The sequence below is a fragment of the Nuphar pumila genome, chromosome 16, assembly GCF_984573655.1.
Source record: "Nuphar pumila chromosome 16, dmNupPumi1.hap1.1, whole genome shotgun sequence".
Lineage (NCBI taxonomy): Eukaryota > Viridiplantae > Streptophyta > Magnoliopsida > Nymphaeales > Nymphaeaceae > Nuphar > Nuphar pumila.
Window position 1 is genome coordinate 34,053,462 of NC_143264.1, and position 27,444 is coordinate 34,080,905.

Consider the following 27,444-nt stretch of genomic DNA (forward strand, 5'->3'; position numbering starts at 1 on the left):
GTCGTCGACATAAATTTGAACAATTAGGGTATGATTATTCACTACTTTGACAAAAAGTGTAGAATCTGCTTTGCCAACAGAAAAACCAGTTTTGAATAAAAAGGTTTTAAGTCTTTCGTACCAAGCACGAGGTGCTTGTTTTAAACCATACAAAGCACGTTTGAGTTTAAAAACATGATCTGGGTATTGTTCATTTTCAAATCCTGGAGGTTGTTTTACATAGACTTCTTCATTTATAAAACCATTTAAGAAAGCACTTTTAACATCCATTTGAAATAATTTGAAATCCAGTATCAGAGCAGGTTTGCTGGTTTCGACGTAACAAGTCTTCCAACACAAATGGCATCTACCTCTTATGCTCGTGATATTGAAGGTCAACACGCATCTCGTCCTCCTTTCTTCAAAGGCTCCAACTATGGATATTGGAAGTGCAGAATGGCTATCTTTCTCAAATCCATAGACTTTGCTGTATGGAAAATTGTTGAGCATCCATACACATCTTCATCCGCAGACTATAACTTATGGTCTGATGAAGAAAAGAAAATGGCAAACCTAAATGCAAAGGCCATGAATGCCTTATATTGTGCCATTGATCAGAATGAATTCAACAGAATATCTATATGTGAATCTGCATATGATATTTGGCATTCTTTGGAAGTTATTCATGAAGGAACCAACAAAGTAAAAGAAGCCAAAATATCATCTCTTGTTAGAAAATATGAGTTGTTCAAAATGAACAAAGATGAACCCATCACAGAGATGTTTACTAGATTCACCAACATCACCAATGATCTGAAATCTCTGGGTGTAACATATTCTCAGACTGAAAAGGTGAAGAAAATCTTGAGATCTCTCACAACTTATTGGGAGAAAAAGACTACTGCTATTGAAGAAGCTCAAGATTTATCTAAACTTACATTGGACGACTTAATAGGCAATCTTATGGCCTATGAAGTCCACATGAAAGAAAGAAGGGAAGAAGAGCAACCAACAAAGAAAACTCTAGCTTTCCCAGCCCTATCTGAGAATAAAGACTCAGACAGAAAATTTCAACGCTTCATGAGAAGGAACCGGCTTCCAAACAGGCACAAGGAAAGAAAAGATCTTAAAGAAGATCCCATGTGCTTTCAGTGTAATAAGTCAGGCCACTTAAAACGTGACTGTCCCCTTCTCAAAAGAAAGTCCAGAACTGAGGAACCAAAGAAGAGATTTTTCAAGAAAAAGGCTCTGCATGCTCAATGGGATGATTCAGAACCATCCACTAGTGAAGAGTCAAGTGATGATGAAGCCGAAACTGCAAATATGTGCTTCATGGCAAACGAAAGTTCGGTAAGTGAAATCTCTGATTTTTCCTTTGAAGAACTTCTAGATGCTTTTCAAGAACTATTTGAAGAATCTAGAAAATTGAGTTTCAAAAATAAAGTTTTAAAATCTGAAAATTTAAAGCTTTCTCAAGAGAATGAAAAACTCAGCAGTGAAAATTCTGAGTTGAAAAAGAAAAATCTTTTGCTTATGTCTGAAATTTCTTCTACTAGCTCCAAAACTAAAAATATGCAAGTAGAAATTTCAGAGCTAAAAAGTAAAACTGAGAACCTCATGAAAACGGTTTTCAAGTTTACTAAAGGTAAAGAGAACTTGGATAAACTCTTATACTCTCAGAAGGTCTCCTTTTACAAGAATGGTATTGGCTATTCTCATTTCAAAAAACCTTCTTGTATAAATCAAAAGACGACGTTTTTTGAAAAGTTCATTTGAACCAAATAAGGAGTATTATAATGATAATCTTTTTAACTCCTCTAAAGAGATAGACAAACCCAAATCCAAATGGATATGGGTTCCAAAGTCTAACAAAAAAGGACCCGATTGGGTACCAAAAAGGAGATTTACTTAATGTTTTGCAGGCTCCAAAGAAGAAGAACAGATGGGTACTAGATAGTGGATGTTCAAAGCACATGACAGGACATCCAGACCTTTTTGTTGTTCTTCATCATAAAGAAGGAGGAACTGTCACCTTTGGAGACAACAACAAAGGTTTGATAATTGGTATTGGAAATATTGGTAACATAGACAAACCTCTTATCAAAGACGTTCTCCTTGTTAAAGGCTTAAAACATAACCTACTAAGTATCAGTCAAATGTGTGACACAGGTTATAATGTTAGCTTTAATCATGATGCATGCCTCATAGCTGACACCAATGAAAACATCATCTTAAAAGGTATAAAAAAGAATAATATATATGAACTGTACCTAGAAAACATCACAGAACATTGCCTCATAGCTAATAATGACACTCAACATCTATGGCACATGAGAATGGGCCATGTCAATTCTAAATACATGTCTAAACTAGCTAAAGATAAGTTAGTACGTGGGTTACCCAACATATCTTTTAAAAAGAATTATTTTTGTGATGCATGTCAATTAGGAAAATTGTCAAAATCTTCTTTCAAATCAAAAAATGTCATTTCAAGTAAAAGACCTTTAGAGCTTCTCCACCTGGACCTTTTTGGTCCTTCTAGGGTAGCTAGCCTTAATCATAATAGATATGCTTTTGTCATTGTAGATGATTACTCAAGATTTACTTGGGTAATATTTTTGAAAAACAAAAATGACACGTTTTGTCAGTTTGAAATCTTATGTAAAAAATTACAAAACGAAAAATCGTGTTCTATTGTTAATATCCGTAGTGACCATGGAGGAGAATTTGAAAATGAACTCTTTGAAAATTTTTGTAACTTACATGGTATTTCTCATAACTTTGCCTTTCCTAGAGCTGCACCTCAAAATGGTGTAGTAGAAAGAAAGAATATAACCCTTCAGGAATCTGCCAGGACTATGCTCCAACACAATAATCTTGCAAAATCTTTTTGGGCAGAAGTTGTTAACACTGCATGCTACATAACAAATAGAGTTCTCATTAGACCCTTATTAAATAAAACTCCCTATGAACTATTCTATGACAGAACTCCAAGAATAGACTATTTCAAAAGAACATATTATCATATCATATAAAATCAAATGAGACAGTGTATCATATTATGTGACATCAAAACCGAATTTCTCAACACACCTTTGTCCCCTCCTCCCTCGCCTCTTAATTGACGACACGCCCAGCTCCTTTCCATCACCACCACCACCACCGGCTCCTTCAGGCTCCCTCTTTACCTTTTGTCTTATTTTCTAGGTACCATGTATATAAGTGCTTACACTTTTTTTGTTCCATGTAACTAATCAATACTTAGGTTTATTGTATGTATTGATAAATTTATCTGTTCACTATTGATAAATTAGCTTTAATGAAGTAAAACCTCACACAGAAAAATCATTAGTCATTGTCGTTCTTAAGAGCCTTAATGAGTGGGACATTAAGAAAAAGATTTTAACAATGACAATAGATAATGCGTCTAATAATGATGTACTTGTGAGGACAATCAAGGATAATATGGAAAAAAGTTGTTCGAAATGGTTTTATGGTGGCAAGTTATTTCATGTAAGATGTTCACATATCTTGAATTTAATGGTGTAGGACACTCTTGAAGAAATTATGGAGGAAATATATTGCATTAAAGAGAGCATCAAGTATTTAAAGATTTCTCCCTCAAGACTTCATGATTTTCAGATTGCAGCAAATGAATTAGGTGTTCCTACATCAAAGAAGTTTTTTTGTATGCTCCAACTCTATGAAACTCCACGTACCTCATGTTGAAATGTGCCTTAATACAAGGTTGTAAGTATTGTATCGTAACCCGTATTGGTTGAGCTCAAAATAAGATACATACCGTATTGTATCGTAAAAAATCTTAAATTTTGGAAAAAAAATCTAAAAAATCAGAAAAAATCAAAAGAAATAGCGAACAATTATAAAAAATCATAACACACTAAACAATAATAAAATGCACAAAATGCAACCATAAAAATGGTTTTCACTCATAATTTGAGTTCCCCATTGCCATGCCGGATCATTTGATGCCATCTTCCCCAAAAAAAAGTCAATAAGAAGCAAAGAATAGGGTTTTTTTTTACCTTAACCCACTTCTTTGAGTGAAAAAATAGTGAAAATGCACTCTAAATTGATGAAATTGCAAAACCTTCTTCCTTGCACACGGATTGGCCCCCCAAATCGCTCTCATGACCATGGTTGTCAGTCGAGGAAGCAGGAGCGGGAAGCGATACGGAAAGCGGAAGCGGGAAGCGAGGCACTTTCAAAATTTTAGGAAGCAGGAAGCGTAAGACGACTTAAAAGCGAATCATGAACCGTCTCGAAAGCGACCTAGGAAGTAAACCGGAAAGCGACCTAGGAAGCGAGGGGGAAGAGAAAAAAGAGGAAAAAATTAAAATTAAAATAAAAATTAAAAAAAATGGAAAAGGGGGGAAGTGTGCTTCCCAAAAAAGGGAAACGCTTCCCTGCACGTTTCAAAAGCGCGACGTTTCGCGCTTCCGAAACGCGCTTCGGGGAAGCACGCTTCCCCATATTCCTAGGCGCTTCCGATAACTCTGCTTATGACTCTTAGGGTATGTGGATACCTTTCTAATAGCCTCTATACAAATGAGGGAATCGACCATAAAGAGGTCCTTAAAAACTAAAAAGAAAAAATTACAATTCGGGCCTTTTTAAAGTGCACCAAAGGGGTATCGTACGATACACAGATACAATACTGGCATGTATCGTATGATGCATACAATACATACAGTGTATTGTATCGTTTTTCTAAAAAGTAATGATATGTATTGTAGCGTATTGTATGATACGCTACAATACGAACAACATTGCCTCGATATACAAAGATGTCTTTGCCGATTATAGGGTGGATGATCAAAATTTTCATTGGGTAATTGAAGAAAGTTGGGATAAGGTAAGAGACATGTAGTTTTCTATAATGATACTTGAATTTTTTCGAGGACACAATACCCAACTTCAAACTTATATTTTCTTAAGATTGCAAAGATCAAAGCAATGTTAGATGATCGAGTTAATAATCATTTTGGGAAAAATGAGAGAAGTTTGAAAGGTATTGGGGAGACTGATGGCTCTTGCATCAGTGTTAGACCCAAAGTTAAAGAAAACTGCATTACAATTTGCTTTCCCATTGGTCTATAGTGAAAGATGAAGTTATGCATTACATTGAATTGGTGATAAGCACTTTGCAAAAGGTTTATAATGATTATGTTGTTAAGTATGGTACTCGGTGTGATGTATTTAATGGTGGATGGTGATACTAGTGGTATTAGTAGCCCAAGTTAACAGTAGGGCTGACACTAGTAAGTTTGATTCCAGGTTTAACATCAGCAGTAAGAGTAGAAACTTCTTTAAGTATATAAACAAGTCAAACCATGTTTCTTTCCAAGGTACCAAATCAAATTTAAACATATTTGAAAGAAAGGTTAGTTAAGCAAAAACCTAAAGCATCTGGACAGTTTGACATTTTGGGATGGTGGAAAGACAAATAATTGAAATTTTCTATTCTCTCAATGATGACTCATGATATATTGTCCATTCCTATTACTACAATTACTTTAGAGTCGGCCTTTAGTATTGGTGGTTGAGTCGTTGATAAATCTTGTAGTAGACTGCTATCATCGACTGTGGAAGCATTGGTTTGTACTTATTGGATGAAGGGGGATTCCAAGGATAAAACTAGTTCACTGGTAAAAAAAAGTTATAATTTTAACCTAGTTTGTTATTTCTCTTATATGTGTGATTGATTTTGTACTTGAGATTGTATTTTTTATTCATTTGTATTCTTAGATTTAATATGCTTGTTATCGATTTAATTATTTTCCTTTTCAGATTGATGATACTGAAGAAGGATTGGTTTCCTTGGATGCTTCAAAGTGATGATCAATAGAGGTGCACACCACACCAATGGACATGGTATATGGCACACAAGTCACAATTCTAATTCTTTAAAAGTGTAAGCTTGATTTCATACTTGTAGTAAGTTACATGCTATTTTATCTTTCGTTTTTGGTAGAGAATTACATTGCAGTGGAATCAATTCGTTAATCAATTTTTTGATGAATGTTGATGAATCAATTGGGACCATGATGAAGAGTTACTTTTATGATTGAGAACCTTAAACTTGAACTTTTGTTCTTGTTAACGAATATTGTCTATCATATACATTTGACCATATTTTGGGTTTTTGTTTTGTTAATGGTGCTTAAAACTTATATGTTGATATTATTTTATTGCTTAAAAATTATTGAAATTTTAGGTTTATGAGAGAAGAATGATGAATTTATGATTCTCTATAGTATGTGGGATGTTCTTTACAATTTCTACCTTCTTGTTATATACTTTGCTTATGTCAGGGATTTTTACAGGAAATAATGTGTTATATAAATTGTTGTTATATACTTTGCATATGTCAAGGATTTTACAGGAAATAATGTGTTATACACTTTACTGTTTTGTTGTTATATACTTTGCTAAAGGAAAGGAAATAATCTGTTATGAGATCTTTATAAATATACAATGATGGCAAGTTCAGATTGTTTCTATTGGCACAAAACTAGTGCTTGTAAATGGATACAAATACTGTTATTGTTATATAGGATGATGCAGTCAAATTGCTATAGTTGCACATGAGAGCTCCAAGATTGAATAAATTGAAAGCTTTGCCAATAAGGTAAGACCTTCCAAAATAATGCATGCTCTCTAAATTCGTTGTGATAATGGTGTTCTACACTGAGAAATTCTGTTATTTTCATAAAAACATGATGACATATCTTTGGTATGAATTTATCCAAGTTTCACTATTATATAGGAAACTATCTTAATTCTTTTAATATTTTGCTTTGACATTGTGATGTATTAAAATTGCTAATATTACCATTGATGGAATATCAAATATCATGAAGTGCAATAACTTAGAAGAGGTTATTTTTTCAAATACCGCATAGTTTGAAAAACTCGCTGGGTTAACCCAATGACTCGGTTGACTCGGCCCGGATCACCCAGTCACTGGGTCAAAAAAAAGTACAAACTCGTTTTGTACAACACTTGGACGAGTCACTGAGTTGACCCAGCCTAGTCATGAACGAGTCGAACAAGTCAGTGGAGTCATGGGCGATATATATATATATATATATATATATATATATATATATATATATATATATATATATATATATATATATATAATATGAAATATAATATAAATATATGTATATTATATATAAAGATATGGTTATACATATATTAATAAAATTATACATTATATATTATAAAAATTATCATATAATACATATTATATATAATATATTGATATAATACTATAAAAAATACATAGTATATACATATATTTATATATATTATATAAAATATAAAGTTAACATGACCTTGCCAAGTCGCGGGTCACTCAAGGACAAGCTGAGTGACGAGTCAACAAGTTTTAAAACCATGAAACACAGTGTAAGGTTATGGAACTGCTGCATTCTTTGGTAGATTTCCAAAAGAGGAAGTCGTGCTTAAGGGAAAACCATATTTAAAAACAATATTTTCAGTTATCGAAAAACACAATACTCAACCAAACTCTCAAGCTCCAATGAGTTCAGGCTCAGCTCGAGCTCACCTCAATACAAGCTAATGAACCGGGCCGAGCCAAGCTCGTAACTCGGCACGAGCAGAGCCTGAACAGTACTGGTTCAGGCTCAGGCTAAGCTTGAGCCGAGCCTGAGCACTCAGGCTTTTGGGCGAGCCGAGCTTGTACATGCCAAGCTCGGCACGAGCTCAGCTAGTGTGCATCCCTACCTAATATACAGTTAAATTTCCTGCTTCAGGTTAAATTTTGAACATGGTATAGACTGAGATTTTACCTCCTTAAGCCAATGATGATATGTTTCCCTGATATTTGTCTTCCTCCAAGAACGCAAGTCAAATACATTCATTCCATATGCCCATGCACATTCTTCAGGATCCAAATTGGATGCAATAAGGGGATGAGAGAAATTGAAGTAATTCCTGAACCGCTTTGACATAACCCAGCTGTCTTCTCCTTTGCAAGTTTCCACAGCTCCATTAGTCTTGCCTTTGAGGTCTATATCCCACAGCGCTGCCAGGTCCTTCTGGATAACAACATCGTCGTCCAAAAATACCACCCTGTCAAGGTTTGGAAAGAGCTGTTGAAAAAAAGAAAGCAATCTCATTAAGACTTATCAAACTGGTGACCAAGTGGTCCAAGTCTAAGTTCACAGTCAAGCATTTTGAACTGACATCCAAAGTTGTCATCGACTTAGGCAACAGTTATGTAAATGATCTCCTCAACATGTTGAGAACAACTCTTCAAATACTTTGAAACATACAGAAGATACATAAAAAAGAAGAATTAATGCAGCACTAGACACAGGACAGGCTTGATGAAGGTCTGACTCAACTTGACCAGGGCCAGTTCTTATCAGGCCAAATCCCAAAAACTGGCCTGTTTTTGTCTAATATCAGGCTGGGCTTGGATGGGGATAGGTAGGCCATGGCTGCAACTTTTCCTGACCTAAGACCATGCCTGATTTCACATCAGGCCCACGGACATTAACAACTTGCCCGAGCATCTGAGTTCCAGTTCATTGGGATCAGCTGATCAGAATTGACGAGTTCAGCAATCGTGTACTTAGACATCCTAATCCACCTCAAGTGAGATTGCTCATAAGCTTAAATAATAACTTAAAAGAGATTGATCTATTTCAGGAATCACCTCAGGGAGATATATACGAAGATGGTTCAGCATCAATATATATTTTGGGCTCCTGGCCTGCAACTTTGAGAAAACCAACCTAGGGTTGTCACTTAGATTAGTCCCAGTAGTGTGGCTCCCATGATAGTATTTTCTGATCCCCTGATGGCTTTCAACAGCTTCAAGAACTCGTATGTTATCTCTAGTCAACCAATCAAACTGGTGAGTGCCTTTTACTTCAATTATAGCAGGAGGAAGAGGGTTCAAGGCAAACCATGAATGCATGGCAGCATAGGTTTTCTTGTCGGTGATCAAATGGAAGACAATATTTTCAGGCTTTAAGGATGCTTTGATGGTCGAGGAAACAACAACAGAAGCTGCAAGGATGTTATCAGTGGCAAGAACAAAATGGTGGTAGGAATTGTCAGAAACTGAAGGCAGTAGCTCAGGAGATGGGAGTTGCTTCCTAGCATGAGCATTGGATGAATACTCATCTGTTAAGCGTAAAGACAGACATTGCATCGTTTTAGGGATAGAAGTTGCGGCATAATGCTTGTAGAGGGACTCCTGCAATTTTGCCAACTTGACCTCCTTCTCCAGATGCTCCACCTGAATTCAGGAAGCTTGACACTGGTTAAAGCATAAAGCAAAAGGATCACAAAATTACAAGGTATTTTCTTGTTAAAGCAGTTCAAAATAGTGCAAAACAAACACAATGCAACAGTTACAAAACCTAAAATGTCCTGTCTGGGTTCCACAGTTACTTCACACTGCACACACATACACGCATGCATACACATGCCGCACACATATTAACATACACATACTGCACCTGAGACTTATTAGCTCAGCAGAAGTTTAAGATGTAAATAAAGAAGATAGAAGAGATGAAGTATGTCCATAGTATATATCCTGAAGTCATGTAACTCTGCTCCTTAATGTAGTCTGAATCCATATCAAAGATCAACCTGGACATCCCTCCCTTCTCATTGGCTTCGTCAGTGAGAAGGGATCATCCATCGTACATCCCTCCTAGTGGGATTAAAAGACAAATATTATAAAGACAGGCTGTCTCAAAGGAACCAATCTCCTCCATATCAAGGAACCCACTGGTTCATATCCAGATATAAGAACAGCAGCTCCACTTACAGACCTCCTCAAGAAAGACTGTTCATGGTGACAACTAACCAAGAAGCTGGAAGCTAATTACTTACTAAGAGCCACTTTTGAAGTGTACTCAATCCTATAATGATGGAAACATGAATAATTAAATAGGAAGAGGTTTCCCATAACTAAATACCTGACCTAAGCCATTGGAAGAGAAAGGGAGAAACAAAAACAGATGTCAATATTTTGCAACTCAAACCACGCAGTCCACAATACAGTGTTATTCTTAATGAACAACACATCCAACTATATTAAGTCAAAGCAAAAAATATGAATATTGCCAGATCAAAACAAGATGAATCAGGTCTTTGGTGACAGCTGTAATGAAATGGTGGTCTTCCACAAAAGCACGTGAATCTCTCAAAGTGTCTATTAGAGACACCTCAAATACAACCCATAAAAGGATATAAATGGAAGAACACAATAAAAATAATAAATCTTTATTTCTCACAAGATATGCTTAAAAAGCAATGAATACAATGCAGGGAGAACACTCTTATTTATACAAGTGGGAGAGTGACCTAGTCTAACGGCTCTAAGTCCAATGACTATATCCTTATTCAAGTCCTAGTTAAGACTTGCCTAGGATATGGTATCTAGTTCTAATCAAACTAGATAAAAATAAAAATACAAAAAAGGAAAAAGAAAATATATATATTATTATATATATTATATATGTTACATTTTACATTTTAACACTCCCCCTCAAACTTACGGTACAATGAGAGAAAGTTTGCTTAAAAGGAAGTGAAATCTGGAAGCAGCAAGTGGTTTGATGAAGAAGTCTACTAATTGATATCTGGATGTAACATATGGCAGATCAATGGTCCCATGTAGATATTCTTCTCTAACATAGTGACAATCCATCTAAATATATTTGGTGCATTCATGAAATGTCTGATTGCTGGAAATATAGATTGTACTCTTGTTGTCACAAACACATTCTTGAAGCGTGTATTGCTTCATCTCCCATGTCAGCTAGCAGTTATCTGAGCCAAACAACTCTCATTGTCGTGGTCGACATGGCTCTATATTCAGCTTCAGTAGAGGAGAGAGAAACCTTCTGTTGTTTTTTGCACCTCCACAAAATTAGAGATTTGCTTAAGAAAACACAAAAACCAGTGATTGTAAAAGCTCTTTATGGTCTTAAATAAGACCCAAAAGCTTAGGAATATCTTAGAAATATGCATTCCCTTAAAGATATTGCATATGTGTGCAATTTGCAAGACAAAGTCCGGACGATGACTCAAAAGGACAAAACTATTAGGGAATATTACAATGAGTTATCTGAACTTTGGGAAGAATTGTCTCTTCTTGAGCCAAAAATAACATTCTTTCGAAGATATCGAGTTTCGCTAAAAACAACTCAATATAGAACATTTTTATCAACTTATAAATGGTTTAAGATCAGAATTTGAGTCACCAAATCGGCTCTTTTACATCGAGAAAAGGTTCCCTCTATCATTGATACTATAAAAAAACTAACTATGGAGGAAAACAGACTTAGGAAGAATACTCCAAAACCTGAAGATGGTTTTGTTCTAGCCGTGTCTAGACCAGGTAACTATGTGCGCATTTATAGGCCACCTCATTTTGGTAGACAAAATAGTGGTTTAGATAAAAGAAAAGTCATTTGCCACCATTGTCATGAGCCAGGCACTGTAGGCCTCAATATCCTAAGCTAAAAAGAAGAGAAGAAAAGAAAGTTGTATTTGTTGCATCAGAATCAAAGAATCAAGATGCACTAGTATCTATAGCTCAATTAATAGAGATTCTCCAACCTCTTCTCAAAAGAGTATCCTCCTCCACTGAAGCCTCGACTGGAGCAGTTGTTTCATCATTCTTTGATCCCGGTAACTTTCCTTGGCTCCTTAACTCAAGTGTTTCTTTTCATATGACCCTAAATATTGATAGCTTATTCGAATGTCTTAAAAATAACTCAAGTATGTCAAAAGTTTTCACAGCTGATGATACCTCTCTTGAAATAGAATGAATAAGAAATTTTGAAAAACTTCATAAAACAAATAAATTTTTTATTCTAGAAGTTAAATATATTCCTAAACTAAATTTAAACATTTCATTTGTTTTTCAAATATCTGATTATGGGTGTAATATCTCTTTCTCTTCTTATGGTTGTTGGATATAGAATCGTCAGTCAGGAAAGCTGATTGGGGAAGAACAGAGAAGGAGGACTCTATTACATAGATTTTTTGGAATTGCCTAAGAATGCTTTCTATTATAATGTTCAGAAACTAGAGTTGGATTTGTGGCACAAAAGACTAGATCATCCTTATATGTCTAAAATCCAACATTTTCAAAGTCCAGAAAAATTTTGTAATTATGAAAGTTTTACTTGTAAAGATTATATCTTTGGCAAAATAAAAAGATTATCATTTCATAATAGAACTTTTGTTTCCTCTAGACCACTTGAATTAATACATTCGGATGTTTGGAGTCCTGCACCAGTTATTTCAAAAGGTGGATATGCATATTATGTAATTTTTGTCGATGACTTTTCTAGGCATACTTGGATTTACTTCCTTAAGCATAAATCTGAGGTTTTTTCATACTTTCAAACATTTCATAAAATGGTTAAAAATAAATTTCAAAATGATATTTTTATTTTTCGCACTGATTCAGGGGAAAAATTTATGTCCAAAGAATTCAAAGGCTATCTCAACTCACATGGCATCACACGTCAAAGATCTTGTTCACACACACCACAACAAAATGGTCTGGCCGAACGTAAACATCGACACATCATGGAAACCACTAGGATTTTGTTAATAGCAAATCAAGTTCTGAAAGGTTTTTGGGCAGAATCTACCCTAACTGCTACTTATCTTATTAATCGAATATCATCTTCTTTGAAAAATATAACTCCAGTTGAAAAACTTGTTAACTTATCTCCTGATTATTCTAGATTAAGAGTCTTTGCATGCAAGTGATTTGTTTTCACCAATAAGAATGATAAACTCTCTCCCCGAGCGATTCCTTGTGCTTTCTTAGGATATGCTGATAATAAAAAAGGCTAAAGGTGTTTTGATTTTCAAAATGAAAAATTCTATGTATAAAGAAATATATCTTTCCTAGAGAAAAAAAGTTTTTTTGAATTTGAAAAACCGAAGGAAGTCTCTGAATATTCCTTTTTAATAGATTTAACTTCAAAATCTGATGAATATGATTTTGACAATGATCAAAGTAGTATTGATTTTAAACATAATGTTGATAATGAAGAGCAAACTCATAAGGATGTTAGTATGCAATATTCAAGACGTAGAGAGTCAAATCTTCTATGTGCATTAGAAAAATATTTCGAAGTGCCAACAAGAAGGTCATCCAGAATCTCTAGACCTCCTGAAAATTTTGTTTCATACGAATCTTTTTCACCCACATACAGGGCAGTTATTGCATTAATTTAATCATACGAAGAATTGTCATCCAATTCTCAAGCCAAAAATCATATAGAATGGGTAGAAGCCATGAAGGCAGAATTGGACGCATTAGAAAAGGCTAACACTTGGACTATTCAAGATATACATATATGTAAAAAAACTATAGGTTGTAGATGGGTTTACAAAGTCAAAACCAAGAGTGATGGAACTCTTGAAAGATATAAAGCCTAATTAGTGGCCAAAGGGTATGCTCAGGAATATGGCATCGATTATGAAAAAACCTTTGCCTCAGTTGCTCGTATGACCACTGTCAGAACATTAATAGCCTTGGCCTCAATTAGAAAATGACCCATATTTCAGATAGATGTCAAAAATGTTTTTCTCAGTGGAAATCTAGTTGAAGAAGTATGTATGGAAGTCCCACCTGGTATTAGTATCCCTAAGGGTAAAGCTCTTTGTTTAGAAAAAGCTCTGATACCATGTAATGAAATGGTGGTCTTCCACAAAAGCACGTGAATCTCTCAAAGAGTGCCTATCAGAGACACTTCAAACACAACCCATAAAATGGTATAAATGAAAGAACACAATAAAAATAATAAATCTTTATTTCTCACAAGATATGCTTAAAAAGCAATGAATACAATGGAGGGAGAACACCGCTATTTATACAAGTGGGAGAGTGATGAAGGAGAGCGCTTTTAGAACTCTCCTTAAGAGTCATTGGACCTAGTCCAACGACTATATCCTTAGTCAAGTCCTAGTTGGGACTTGACTAGGATATGGTATCTAGTTCTAAATGAACTAGATAAAAATAAAAATACAAAAAAGGGAAAAGAAAATAAAATATATATATATATATATAATAATATATTATTATTATTATATATATTATATATGTTATATTTTACATTTTAACAACAACCAAGAAAGGATAGCCAAAATACTTACTAGGAGCAATCTTTGAAGCATAATCATTCCTATAATGGTGGAAATATGGCTATTTAAATTGGAAGAGATTTCCCACAACTACACATCAGGCAACCTTATAGAAGAAGAGAAGTAAATCAAAAGAAGTAATAGGAATATCTGTAATGGGAACCACATGGTCCACATTGTTATTTTTAACAAATAGCACATCCAACTATACGAAGCCAATCAGCAAATTTGATTAACCTTGAACCAGAACCAGAACCAGATGGCATGGTTAACCTTGAATGCTAAAATAAGCACGAACAGCAAGCGCTCATGATAGATAGCTACATGTAATTGTATTTGGTTCTCCAAGTAGAGGCCACAGTAGTAACATATTGTTTCTTCCTAAGCCACACGAGGTGGTTGATCCATTAAACTTCTATTCCCTATTAATGGCAGGGTCAGTTTCAAGCAAAGTGGACAAAAAACAGGTTGGTTCCTCCAAGCAGAATGGAGTCGGAGATTGAAGAATCTTCCAACCATCTGACAATGAGTTGAAACTTCTGAGAAGCAATCCTGTTTGACTCCAACTTCTAGTGAAACCGTCCAAGGCCTTGGCACGTCCTCCATAGGCATCTTCCTTGTTCAGCTATCTTATGTCACACTATTGACTACAAAGAATCTTGTTATTATGACTAACGATGTCAAACACTGGAGCAGACCTGACATTTGACACCAAATATGATGCATCCAACAACTACAAAACCTCCAGAGGACAACTTCAGTACTGCAATGGTGCTCCACTTCATGGTCTGAATTCAACATCCAGCTTCCTAGAGAGGTGAGCAAATGGCAGATCATCTCCAGATCATGCTTCAGTATAAATGGGCCACATGGAAACTCTTTTGCTAGTCTGTCTTCCAGTGCCCATATTCCCAGTATGGCCTTCTAGCTTGAACCAGCAGTCTACCTCAGAGGCTCAATCTAGCTAGCAAACTCTCAAAAGTCATAATATATATCACCACCAAACACCTTCACCACCTCTTCCAATGCATAAAAAATATTAAAAAAGAAAAGAAGAATAGCCGGTTTCTGGCATACATATCATGGTGCTTCATGGTCTGCCACCTCATACAGGCTCCACCTTGGTGTTTGATGCTTCCCCTTGCAACACAGCTTCCCCTCTAGCTCTCAGTTGTTGCTTGCTTGTTTTGGCCGTCCATCTGAATTTCAATTTTAAAAATTAAAATTGAGAACTGACCTCCAACTTGTCCTGCTGTATTTATGTAATACCCGATATTTTTTCGAAAATTCTGACCAAGTATAAATGTCTAAAGTGATAGATATTTTTATGACCTCCGTTGTGATTTTCGAATGCATAGTTACAACCACATCGAAAATTCAAAAACAACGAAAGTGATTTCGTCAAAACCCGAGTTCGTACGAGCTCAAGGAATGCCCAATAACACTAAGGGCAAAATCATAATTTTGAAGGTCTATTTTATGAGCTTTGAACCCATGATGACATTCGTATCGAAATTCCAAAAAGAACGATATTGATTTCATCGAAATCGGAGTTGAAATTCATTTGAAACATGCTCAGCAAGTTTCATAGGCATAATGGTAATTTTAAGTAGATTTCGGGGTTCGTAGTGACCATAGGATCATATTCGTGGACCAAGATCAGTCAACTGTATATAAACAATTATATCAAATCATATTTTTTTAAAGTATTATTTTAAGTTTTGGTGTTTAAAGGAATTAAGGAAAAAGCATAGGGATTTAAATAGTAAAAGTTAGCACAACCAAACTAAAACCCAACTAAAAACAAACCAGATTAGATCTGGTTGGATCATATGGGCTGGATCTGGATCTTGCCCAAGATCCAGATCCATCTTTTCCTCTCCCCAAAACCGTACATGGTTTGATTCCCATGGTTCTGCATGAACTTCAACAAATGTTAACATGCCTCCACGTGTATAACCATGTATTGCCAAATGGCAATACATGACTCCCTCCCCTCCCCTGTACAAAGGGAGACCTCTCCTTTGAAATGCATCCCAGCTCCCTCTTTCTCACTTCTTTTCTCTCCCTCTCTCTTCCATTAGGCCCCCTAGCACCACCATTTGGTGCTCTCCAATTAGCTCAGCCGGTTCTTCCTTTTTGACCCGGTTTTGCCCCCCTATAGTGACTCGGTTTGGTCCCCTACAGTGAACTGATTCTCCCCTCTAGTAAATTGTTTTCCCCTCTTATTTTGAGACCAAGTTCTCCTTCACCCGAATCACCTCAAAACCCGTTTTCAAGCTAACCTGCAGTGTCCCCTCGCATCAACTCGGTTCGCATAAGCCAACTCACCTCTCCCATCGCGGTTAGATTCAATTCGACTATGATTGTCAGAGTTAGGTTTTGAGGAAAATTCCCCCAGGATATTTTGGAAATTTTCCGTCTCTTGTCGATACACTCTACAAAATAGGTTCCTATACCAAATACTCGTAGTTCGATGTTAAAATTCATATTCTTGTTGCACTTGTAATTGTGTATGATTTGTTTATGTTTCGATAACCTCACATGTTCAATATGCAATATAAAATAATATATATTTTTGCATAGAAAATACATGAAATATATATATATATATATATCACAAAAATACGTATATATATATATATGGATTTCATTGAAAAATATCTTGCATATTCGTATTTCTCAAGAAAATATGCTATCATTTGTTTGTGGAGAAATATATTGGACGTGTTCTTACGTTCTTTTGCTACACATAAAATAATAAGTTTATTCGCATGCCTTGGTTTACGTGTATTACGCGAGCTTCTGGCATGTATTACGAGCTTTCAAACCTGTATTATGGGCTTTCAACCTGTATTACAAACTTTAAAGTTGTATTATAAGCTTTCAACATGTATTATGGGCTTTTAACATGTATTACGAGCTTTCAAAATGTATTATGAGCTTTAAACTTGTATTACGGGTTTTTAACTTATATTACGAGTTTTTAGCCTATATTACGAGCTTTCAAACTGTATTATGGGTTTTCAACCTGTATTATGAGCTTTTAACATGTATTATAAGATTTCAACATATATTATGAGCTTTTGATATGTATTACGAGCTTTCAATATATATTATGAGTTTTTGACATGTATTACGAGATTTTATCCGTGTATACAAGCTTTTTACGTATTCTTACAAGCTTTCTGATAACACATGTATGAATTACTTCAAATGCATAAGAATTAAGTATTTTGAATGTTTAGATACTTCATATTATGAAGTACGTATGTTTTAAATTATGTGATAATTCTGCTTTTCTGTTAAAATATTGCATTATATGTAATGAATAATTTCGCTCAATAGAGCAATAGGTCACAACACCTTACTGATTGTGTTAGCATGTTGAAATACCACAATATGCATGCATGAATTGGTATGGCACATGTAGGAGCCTAGGGTTCAAGGAACCCCGATGGTGGCATTGAGCCCATGTGTGTGTATGACATATGAATGACTGATATTATCGATACATGTTTGCATAATGAGTGGGGCTTCGATGAGATCCCACGAGGTGCGAACACGCACTAGGCTATGAAAAACACATACACACATAATAAATGAGTGGTTATTCGCCTTCACAAGCAGGTTGCTTGAATAGGCTAAAGGCGACATAGCAATACCGAATGAGTTGGGTACATACGAGTGGAATAGAATAGAGTGGTTACCCTGAACGAGCACTTGGGTTACTGAATAATGAGATCTACCCATTGTTTTAAGCCACATGAATTAATCTCGTTAAAAATGACAACCCTTATACCCATTTAGAGTGGCCCCTACCTTGGAGAGGGTAGATGGTACAAACCTCGAGTGATTTTGATATGTTTCTGAGAGTAAGGTGTCTCAATGATCTCCATTCACTCGTAGGTTCTAGAAGTCAAGGTTATCAACGTATCCTAGGTGATAGATCTCCAACTACTGCAGTAGTCTAATATGCATGCATATTGAGTGGGAGTAGCCTTTGGAGAATTCTCTCTCGGTTACAAATTGTTCCCCTTAGGATCCGTTCAGCTAGTCATTCAAGGTAATTAAAAATACATGTCATAATAAACCTTCAAATGATCTCCGTTGATACGACGATAAGTGGCTCGAAACAAAGACCTTTTGAATTACACAATTTGAGATGAAAATATGCCCTAATAATACAATGCTGGAGTGGACATTTGCATTATCTTAAATGCATGAGTGGTCATCTTATTATATGCTTGAGTGAACATTTGCATTAAATGCATGAGTCGTCGTCAACATTATATGCTTGAGTGGACATATGTATTATATTAAATACTTGAGGAGTTATTAAATGCTTGAGTGGACATTCGTATTATGCTGAATATATGAGTAGAAACTTGCAATAATGGTTGCACAACTCAATAGTAGAACTTAGGGTTGCGGAACCCTGCAGGCAACGAGTTACTCCGTCAAAGAATAATGTTATGCATAAAATAAAAATATGCCTGATCAGTTAAATATGTTCTTTTCTGTATTTATCAGCATGATTATTATAAAGCATACACTTTCCAGTGAAATAAATCTATGCAAAAACTGTTGATCAACTGTGACATCTGAGTTGCACGGATAGATATAAATTGTGGCACTTGAATATGTTTTCAATATTTTGAGTTACTTGAAATTGGTATATACCTACTAGACTCTCACAAGTCTGACCCTTTTTATGGGCAGATTATTGCAGGTAAAGACTACGATGCAGATTGGATGTAGGATGTTGTGGCATTGTCGACCGAGCCAATCATTTTTCTTTCTCTAGCACTGAATTTAGATACATGACATTATATTGTTTTTGTAATATTTTAAATTATACACCATTCTTTTGAATAAAAGTATTTTATTTGTGTCATGTTATCATCTTTTGAATTCAGTATAATCGTTTTTGTGTGCAACACAGGGTTACCGGAAGCGCCTAGCTAAAAGGGGAAGCGTGCTTCCCCGAAGCGCGCTTCGGAAGCGCGAAACGTCGTGCTTCCGAAGCGTGGGGGGAAGCGTCCCCCTTTTTTGGGAAGCGCACTTCCCTTTAATGGGGGCGTGTTTCCCTTTAATGGGGGGACGCGCTTCCCTTTAATGGGAAGCGCGCTTCCCATCACGCTTCCCCTGTTTTTTCAATTTTTTTGTATTTTTTTTTTTATTTTTATTTTTTTCGCTTCCCCCTCGCTTCCGAGACGCTTCCTAGGTCACTTCCGAGACGCTTCCTAGGTCGCTTCCGAGACACTTCCCGAATCGCTCCTAAGTGGTCCCACGCTTCCCCGCTTCCTAAAATTTTGAAAGTGCCTCGCTTCCCGCTCCCGCTTCCTCAACTGGCAACCATGGTGCAACATAACCCGCCAAGGTTTTGAACCAACAACAACAACAACTACGCCTTCATCCCAAAACAATTGGGGTCGGCGATATGAACCAAAAAAGAAAATCATTATGGGTCTTCCACATGAATCCTTCTCCTCCAATCATTTCTATCCAATGCTATGTCCTCGGTGAGGTTCAAAGCATTCATATCCTTTCCTATCACCTCCATCCATGTCTTCCTAGACCTACCTCGACCTCTTTTAACTAATATATTTTCCCATTTCTCCATCCTTCTAACTGGAGCATCAGTAGGCCTTCGCCGAATATGTCCAAACCACCGTAAACGGTTCTCTCTCATCTTATTTTCAATGGGTCCAACGCCTACCTTACGTATCTCCTCGTTCTGAATCTTATCTTTTATTGTATTTCCACACATCCATTTTAGCATACGCATCTCAGCTACACTCATTTTTTGAATATGATGTATCTTGGCAGCCCAACATTCCGTACCATATAGTAAAGTGGGCCTAATAGTCGTCCTATAAAATTTTTCCTTCAACTGCAATGGCATTCTACGATCGCACAACACTCCAGTTGCACTTTTCCATTTCATCCACCCAACCTTTATCCTATGATTTACATCTCCATCAATTTCTCCAAACTTTTGAATGATAGATCCCAAATATTTGAAACAATCATTCACCGGTATTTCTTGCTCACCAAGCTTCACTATACTCCCATCACTACTTCGTTGCTTACTAAACCAACATTCCATGTATTCTGTCTTACTCTTACTCAACTTAAAATCTCTTGCTTCCAATGTCTGTCTCCATAATTCTAACTTAGCATTAACCCCGGCTCTAGAATCATCAATCAAAACAATATCATCAGCAAACAACATACACCACGGCACATTTTCTTGAATTGATCTCGTAAGTTCATCCATCACTATAGCAAATAGGAAAGGGCTTAAAGCAGATCCTTGATGTAACCCAACCGTTATAGGAAAATTGGTTGTCACCCCTCCACAAGTGCGGACATTGGTTACTACTCCATACATATCCTTAATTATACTAATGTACTTGAGAGAAACACCTTTCTTCATCATTGTCCACCAGAGAACGTCCCTAGGTACTCTATCGTATGCCTTCTCCAAATCAATAAAAACCATATGCAAATCTTTGTTCCTCTCTCTATTTCTCTCAATAAGTTGTCTAAGAAGATTATAGCTTCCATAGTTGATCTTCCAGGCATAAAACCAAATTGATTCTCCGATATCATGACAACCTTCCTCAACCTAGACTCAATCACCCTCTCCCAAAGTTTCATAGTATGACTCATGAGTTTTATACTACGATAGTTTGTACAATCTTGTATAACACCCTTATTCTTATATAGAGGCACCAAAGTACTCTTCCTCCACTCATTAGGCATCTTATTTGTCCGCCAAATCTTGTTAAAAAGATTTATCAACCATTCTAAACCTTTCTCTCCCAAGCATTTCCAAGCCTCAATAGGTATACCATCTAGGCCAACTGCCCTTCTTGATTTCATTTTCTTCAAAGCCTCTACAATTTCTTTCTTTTGAATCTTGCGCATGAAGTCACGATTCATCTCATGAAAAGGAATGGAGAAGTCTCCAAGATCTTGAGCATGACTTTCATTAAATAGCTTATCACAATAATCTTTCCATCTCTCCTTAATCTCCTCATCTTTGACTAAAACCCTTTGTGTTTCATCTTTGATACATCTAACCATACCCAGATCCCTCGATTTCCTATCTCTCATCTTTGCAAGCCTATAAATATCCTTCTCGCCCTCTTTGGTATCCAACTTGTCATAAACCTCCTTATATACCTTATCCCTCGCGTTCCGAACTACTTTTTTAGCTTCCTTCTTTGCTATCATATACTTCTCCAAATTCTCATTATCACGACTCTTACTTAGATTTCTATAACATTCTCTTTTAACCTTAATAGCTAATTTGACATCCTCGTTCCACCACGATGTATCATTAACTAGCGGTGCACCGCCTTTAGACTCACCCAATGCCTCCTTAGCCACCCTTCTCATGTCACCCGCTATCTTATTCCACATTGATTATGAATCCTCCTCGAGACACCAATCAGCTTCCTTAACTACCTGTGCTACAAACATTCCTTGTTTAGCTCCTTTCAGTGCCCCCCACTTAATTCTAGGATCTATCCTATGTCTATCCCTTTTGCGGCATTGTCTAATTCTAAGATTTAAAATTAAGACTCTATGTTGTGTAGCTACACTTTCTCCCGATATAACCTTACAATCGATGCAACAACCCCTATCTCTCTTTCTAAGTAGGAAAAAATCTATCTGACTCGTATTAACCCCACTTTTAAATGTTACTAGATGAGACTCCCTTTTCCTAAACAAAGTGTTTGCTAAGATCATATCATAGGATAAACCAAAATCTAAAATCCTTTTTCCACTTTCATTTCTTTCTCCTATACCATAGCCTCCATGGATACTCTCAAATCCATCCCTACTAATGCCTACATGCCCATCGCCGATGAAAAGCCTTTCTCCATAAGATATCCCTTGTACTACTTCATCTAAATCTTCCCAAAATTGACGCTTAATGGAATCATCTAAACCTACTTGAAGTGCATAAACACTAATAATATTAATAATATCTGAACCTAATACTAATTTAATAAGTAAAATCCTATCACCCTTCCTACGGACCTCAACTACATTATCTATAAACTCACGACTCATAACAATCCCTACTCCATTCCTATTCCTATTTATTCCTGTATACCAAATCTTATATCCCCAAGGTTCTATCACTTTTTCTTTCTCACCTACCCATTTGGTCTCTTATAGACATAAAATATCAATCTTTCTCCTACACATAACATCTACTAACTCTACCAACTTACCGGTTAAAGATCTTATGTTCCAAGTGGCTAACCTAATTTTATGGTCTTGGACTAACTTCTTTACCCCCACCCGTCCAACAAAGTGAGGGAACCCTTGCCTATTTGACACCACACCCAGGCACCGGTGTGACGCGTCGCTTCCGGGCGACGACCTAGCAACCCTTGCCCATTTATCACTGCCTCCGGGCCTATAGAGTACAACGCGTCGCTCAGTACGGAACGCCCCAACGAAATTCTCATATTGGTTCATATTCATAAGGTATGACTAAGTTTTTATGCTAGCTGCCACAGGCCTACCGCCAAGGTTTTGAACCACTATTCAAAAATGTTTTCGCTGATGATTTTAATAAAGAAAGAAAAAGTTTTCAATTTTCATGGGTTTCTCAATGGCTGAAAATCTCAGGGGCATTACAATTTAACCGGTTGACTATTTAAGGTATCAGCACTACAACATTCTAACTAAGTAGATTTAATTTGAATTAATCTTTAGTTGGCAATCGATGCCACTTAAGACAACCTCATTAATCACGGTAACCTTGGTATATGGATTGAAGCCATATGAAAGTAATATTCACAATTTTTCTCTAGATCTAACTGTAGTAGAAGTCCCATCTACAAATGAAGAACATTTTCATCTTGGTGTTTCAAGGGATACTGAAGGAGCAATGTTCAATCAATTTCTTGTTGTACCAACCAAGAGGCTTGGCATTGTTCCACCTTATCCAGTCACATTTATGCACATGATAATTACTTCCCAATCTCTTTCCTCTCACAAAAAATCTAAACACAATAGACGGGCATTCCTACATGTGGTTTACCACCAAGTTACTAATTTCCTTGACCACAAGATATCCAACTTCTCTGGTCAATCTATATCAAAAGGAAGCCATTTGGATCCACATAAATTGAGTTGAAGGAACATTGGTTGAGAAAGACACAGACCAGGCATTATCTAGCAGCCTACCAATGGGTTGAATCAGAGCCGTATCATCACCCTACCTAAAAGACAACACATTTAGATAGATCAGAACATTTGAATGCTCATACACATCTGAGGTGTTCCAACAAACTAGCATCTTGTCTAACTCAAATTTGATTTTTAACATGGGCATTTGTCCCAGATGTCTGATCAGACCTCAGTGATCTGGAAAATGCAAGTAGCTGTGACGGTTAGTAAACTATCCCATGGCAAGAGTAAAAACTTCACATATGTTATGTGTGCTGGAACTTTTAAATGAGCAACTGGGTCCACTATGTGAATTGCGTCAGATCAGATATAATCATACGGATCTGACTGGAGCATCATAGAGCATAACTTTAAGTACAGGTCCAGCCAAGTTTTAGTGGTGTATATCAGATAAAATGTGTTAATTAAGTTAGACCATTCCTTTTGTTTCACATCCAATCCAATTAAAGACATACAGGTTTGCCCACTTGTCTTATGAAATAGAAGAAGGGTGGAGGCAGGTCAGGTTGGGTCACTTGGGTGTACACCAGCATAATGTTAAAATGTATTGATTCATATATATGAGTGTATATGTATATATTATATATTTTTTAACTTTTTTTATTATTGTAATAGGTTTGGTCCATGTAGGGACATTTTGGTCATTTTACACATGTAATTGTTAAAATGTATATACTATATATATAGGTATTTATATGTATACATACTTGAGTATGTGGCTCTTTCTGAACTAGTCAACATAGAGTTGACTAGTCAATAGAGCTTTTGGAACAATCCACCAGCTCTTTTTTAGTTCTTGGACTGTTCCAACAGTTCTATTGAGACTACCTCTTGTGTATATTGTTTTGACTCTTTAAAGTCTTGTATATACATTTTGTGTAATATCTAGTAATTTTTTCATATTTTTAAGCTCAAAAATATAACTTTTAATTAAATATTCATATTTAATATGTTGAAATTGCTTAAAATCATTAAAAATGGCTGACATCAATAGGGGTCTGGACCTGATCCAGGGCTCATTGAAGATATTTAAAAAATAATATGTAAAACAATTAAAAGTTTATTTAGTTTAACCTTTAAATTTGAGCAAAATTCAGGTTAAAATAAGGTTAAATTCAGGCAAAATTCAGGAGTGAAATGGGTGTAAGACCGTAGTTAGATCCATTATGGAACATAAATCTTGTAAGAGATCTGTTTTATCGAATTCGGATATCGGTTGGTTCAGAAAATGCATTTTTCTGATTTGACCGGCCTTTATTTTTGGGTCTTTTTCAATTTGAATCGGACTCGACCCGCATCAGTTATATTTGGATTGATGTTAATATGGATCTGGACCTAATCTAGGATTTATATTAACTAGTGCCCATGAATGGGCTGATATCTAATTAGACATGAATATGGATTTGAATTATGGGTCTAACCCAGACCCATAATCCATCCATACCTTTTTAAAACAAAAATGAATTTAAGCTTTAAGAAACATATAAGTGAAATATGTATTTAAAGAGGAAATAATAAGGTACCCTACTTGAAATTCATCTAGAAAGGGGCGTCCCCCCCCCACCCAATGTAGAAACTTCCACAAGATAGATATATATATATATAGTTAAGAGGTAGGTAGAGATAGAGTTCTACCTTGGGTAGAACTCTACCCCTATCCGTCTAGAAGGGGGCGCCACCCCCACCTATCTACTATAAGAAAGAGAGAGAAAGGAAAAGAAAAGAGAGGGAAAAAAGGAAAAAGAAAGAGAGAGAGAAAGAAAAAATAAGAAGAAAAAAGGAAAAGAAAGAAAGAGAAGGGCATTACCTTCTCCACTATCTTCTCTTTCTTCTTCCTCTATTCTTTTGTGTGTTTTCAGCAAGCAAGGTATGGGTTTCTCTCTTTTTTCGATAGAACGAGGATTTAGCATGGTTTAATAGCTGAACATGTCTAAAAATTTCTGCATGCATATTTCATATATTTTTTATGTTCTTGATACTTAAATCTATGTTTTTCCATCCACGAACATGTCTGAAAATTTATGCATGCATATTCTATGTATATTTTATGTTCTTGGTGCTTAAATCCATGTTTTTGCATCCATGAACATGTCTGAAAATTTTTACATGCCTATTCCATGTATTTTTTATGTTCTTGATGTTTAAATCCATGTTTTTGCATCCATAAACATGTTTAGAAATTTCTGCAAGTATATTCTATGTATTATATGAGCACCTATAGGCCGCCTCATTTCGGAAGACAAGGCAATGATTATGACAAAAAGAGAGTGATTTGTTACCATTGCCATGAATCGAAACATTCAAGGCCTCAATGCCCCAAATTAAAGAGGAGATGAAAAGAAAGTAGCTTCGGTCGGCTCATCACAAGAGTCAAAAGATCAAAGCAATCAAGATGCACCTGTAACATCTTTTAAAAGGAGCATCTTCCTCAACTGAAGCCTCAACCGAAGCAGTTGTTTCATCTTTTTCTGATCCAGATAAATCTCTTTGACTTTTTTTACTCCGGTGCTTCTTTTCACATGACCCCAAATAGTAATATTTTGTCCGAATATCAAAACTTAAATGTGTCAGATGTTTTCACACCCGATGTACATCTCTTGAAATAAAAGGAATAGAAAATTTTGAAAATTTTCAAAACTTCAACAAATTCTTTATCCCAAAAGTTAGATATATTCACAAATTAAATTTAAATCTTTTATCTGTTTCTCAAATATCGGATTATGGATGTAACATCTTCTCTTCTAATGGTTGTTGGGTATAAGACAGTCAGTCAGGGAAGCTGATTGGGGAAGGCCATAGAGAAGAAGGTCTCTACTATATAAATATTTTGGAATTACCCAAGAATATTTTTTGTTATAGTGTTCAGAAATTAGACTTGAATTTGTGGCACAAAAGACTTGGTCATCCTCATATATCCAAAATCCAACAATTTTCAAGTTTACGAAAATTTGGTAATTCTGAAAATTTTGCTAGTAAAGATCTCTCTCTCTCTCTCTCGCTCTTTGGCCCCTCTCGTTTACCCTCCTCTCTCTTATGTTTCCCCCACCCAAGCCAATGCCCAAAAAAATGAGAGAAGGGGGTAAACTAGAGGGGTGGGTGGGGGAACGAGAGAGCGAGAGAGAGGGTACAAGGGGAGAAGAGAGTCTCGTCAGGGAGAAGGAAGAGAGAGATGAGAGAGAGAGGGGGGGTTTATCCCGTTGAGGGGGGCCAAATAGTCCCACCCCTTTGACCAGAGGTCAAACACCACAAAAATAATGGATCAGGTTGGGGTTGTACCTAACCCACAGTGTACTCGTGTCCTATCGTGTCGACACAGGTACGGCACCCTATATGGCGTGTCCGTGTGACATAGGCAAAAGACAACATAGTCCCTCCTATATATGGCTTTCCGAAAGATGTCATTTTCTCTTCATTAACCATATCAAAAGGCTTCCTATATTATTGCATTTCACAAATTCAATCTTCAAGGATGAAAAGGTAATTTTGGGAAAGTTTGACAGTTACCATCACCTACCTGGACAAGAGTAACTCGAGGGATCTTTTTAGGAGGGTTAACAAAAAGGCAAGGACGCTTTTGACAGTACCTATAAGGGAAGGACTAATTTGGATACACCCTTAAAAACAACCTATAGTCACAGAAAAAATAAAAAACTAAGGTTATAGGTCCGAAAGTGTGAATGTACCAGCATTGACATTTGCTCAGTACGAGAATTTCTTGAGAGAATTTAAAACTAAGCATTTTTATCAGGAATATATCACTAAAGACAATCATTTGGGAAATGAAAATTCAAACAATAAAATTGAGAGAACGAAAACATTACTGTCCGCATTTTCACAATGAAATTGAAAAAAGAGATCAAAGAATTTTCAGAAAAAGAGTTAAGAAAATATTGGACACACAAACATACATACATATATGCATGTGTGTGTTTGTGTGTGGTCCATGGGACATACATCATTCAATGGTCGAAAATCCATGCAAGTTCAAGTGTTGCTGTCCTTTTCCATAGGGACAATGGGACATACTTCACAGTGGTAGCTGCCTACCACTTT

The 27,444-nt window shown here is 36.1% G+C and overlaps 2 protein-coding genes across 3 annotated transcripts in view; one reads left to right on the top strand and one right to left on the bottom strand.

The window, feature by feature from the left end:
- LOC149813163 (uncharacterized) overlaps nt 1-27,444 on the top strand; it is a 47,011-nt gene that overhangs the window by 18,350 nt on the left and 1,217 nt on the right. Inside the window, exon 2 of the transcript XR_016428316.1 lies at nt 5,791-5,914. The gene's annotated coding sequence lies outside the window, so the exon portion shown is untranslated. The remainder of the gene's footprint in view (nt 1-5,790; nt 5,915-27,444) is intronic.
- Nucleotides 1-27,444, bottom strand: part of LOC149813164 (putative galacturonosyltransferase 13) — a 42,807-nt gene that overhangs the window by 7,774 nt on the left and 7,589 nt on the right. For both annotated transcript variants that reach the window (XM_089991866.1, XM_089991865.1), the window contains exons 4-5: nt 8,693-9,280; nt 7,821-8,123 (exon numbers count right to left, since the gene is read on the bottom strand). In XM_089991866.1, the coding sequence (XP_089847992.1) occupies nt 7,821-8,123; nt 8,693-9,280 (891 nt within the window). The remainder of the gene's footprint in view (nt 1-7,820; nt 8,124-8,692; nt 9,281-27,444) is intronic.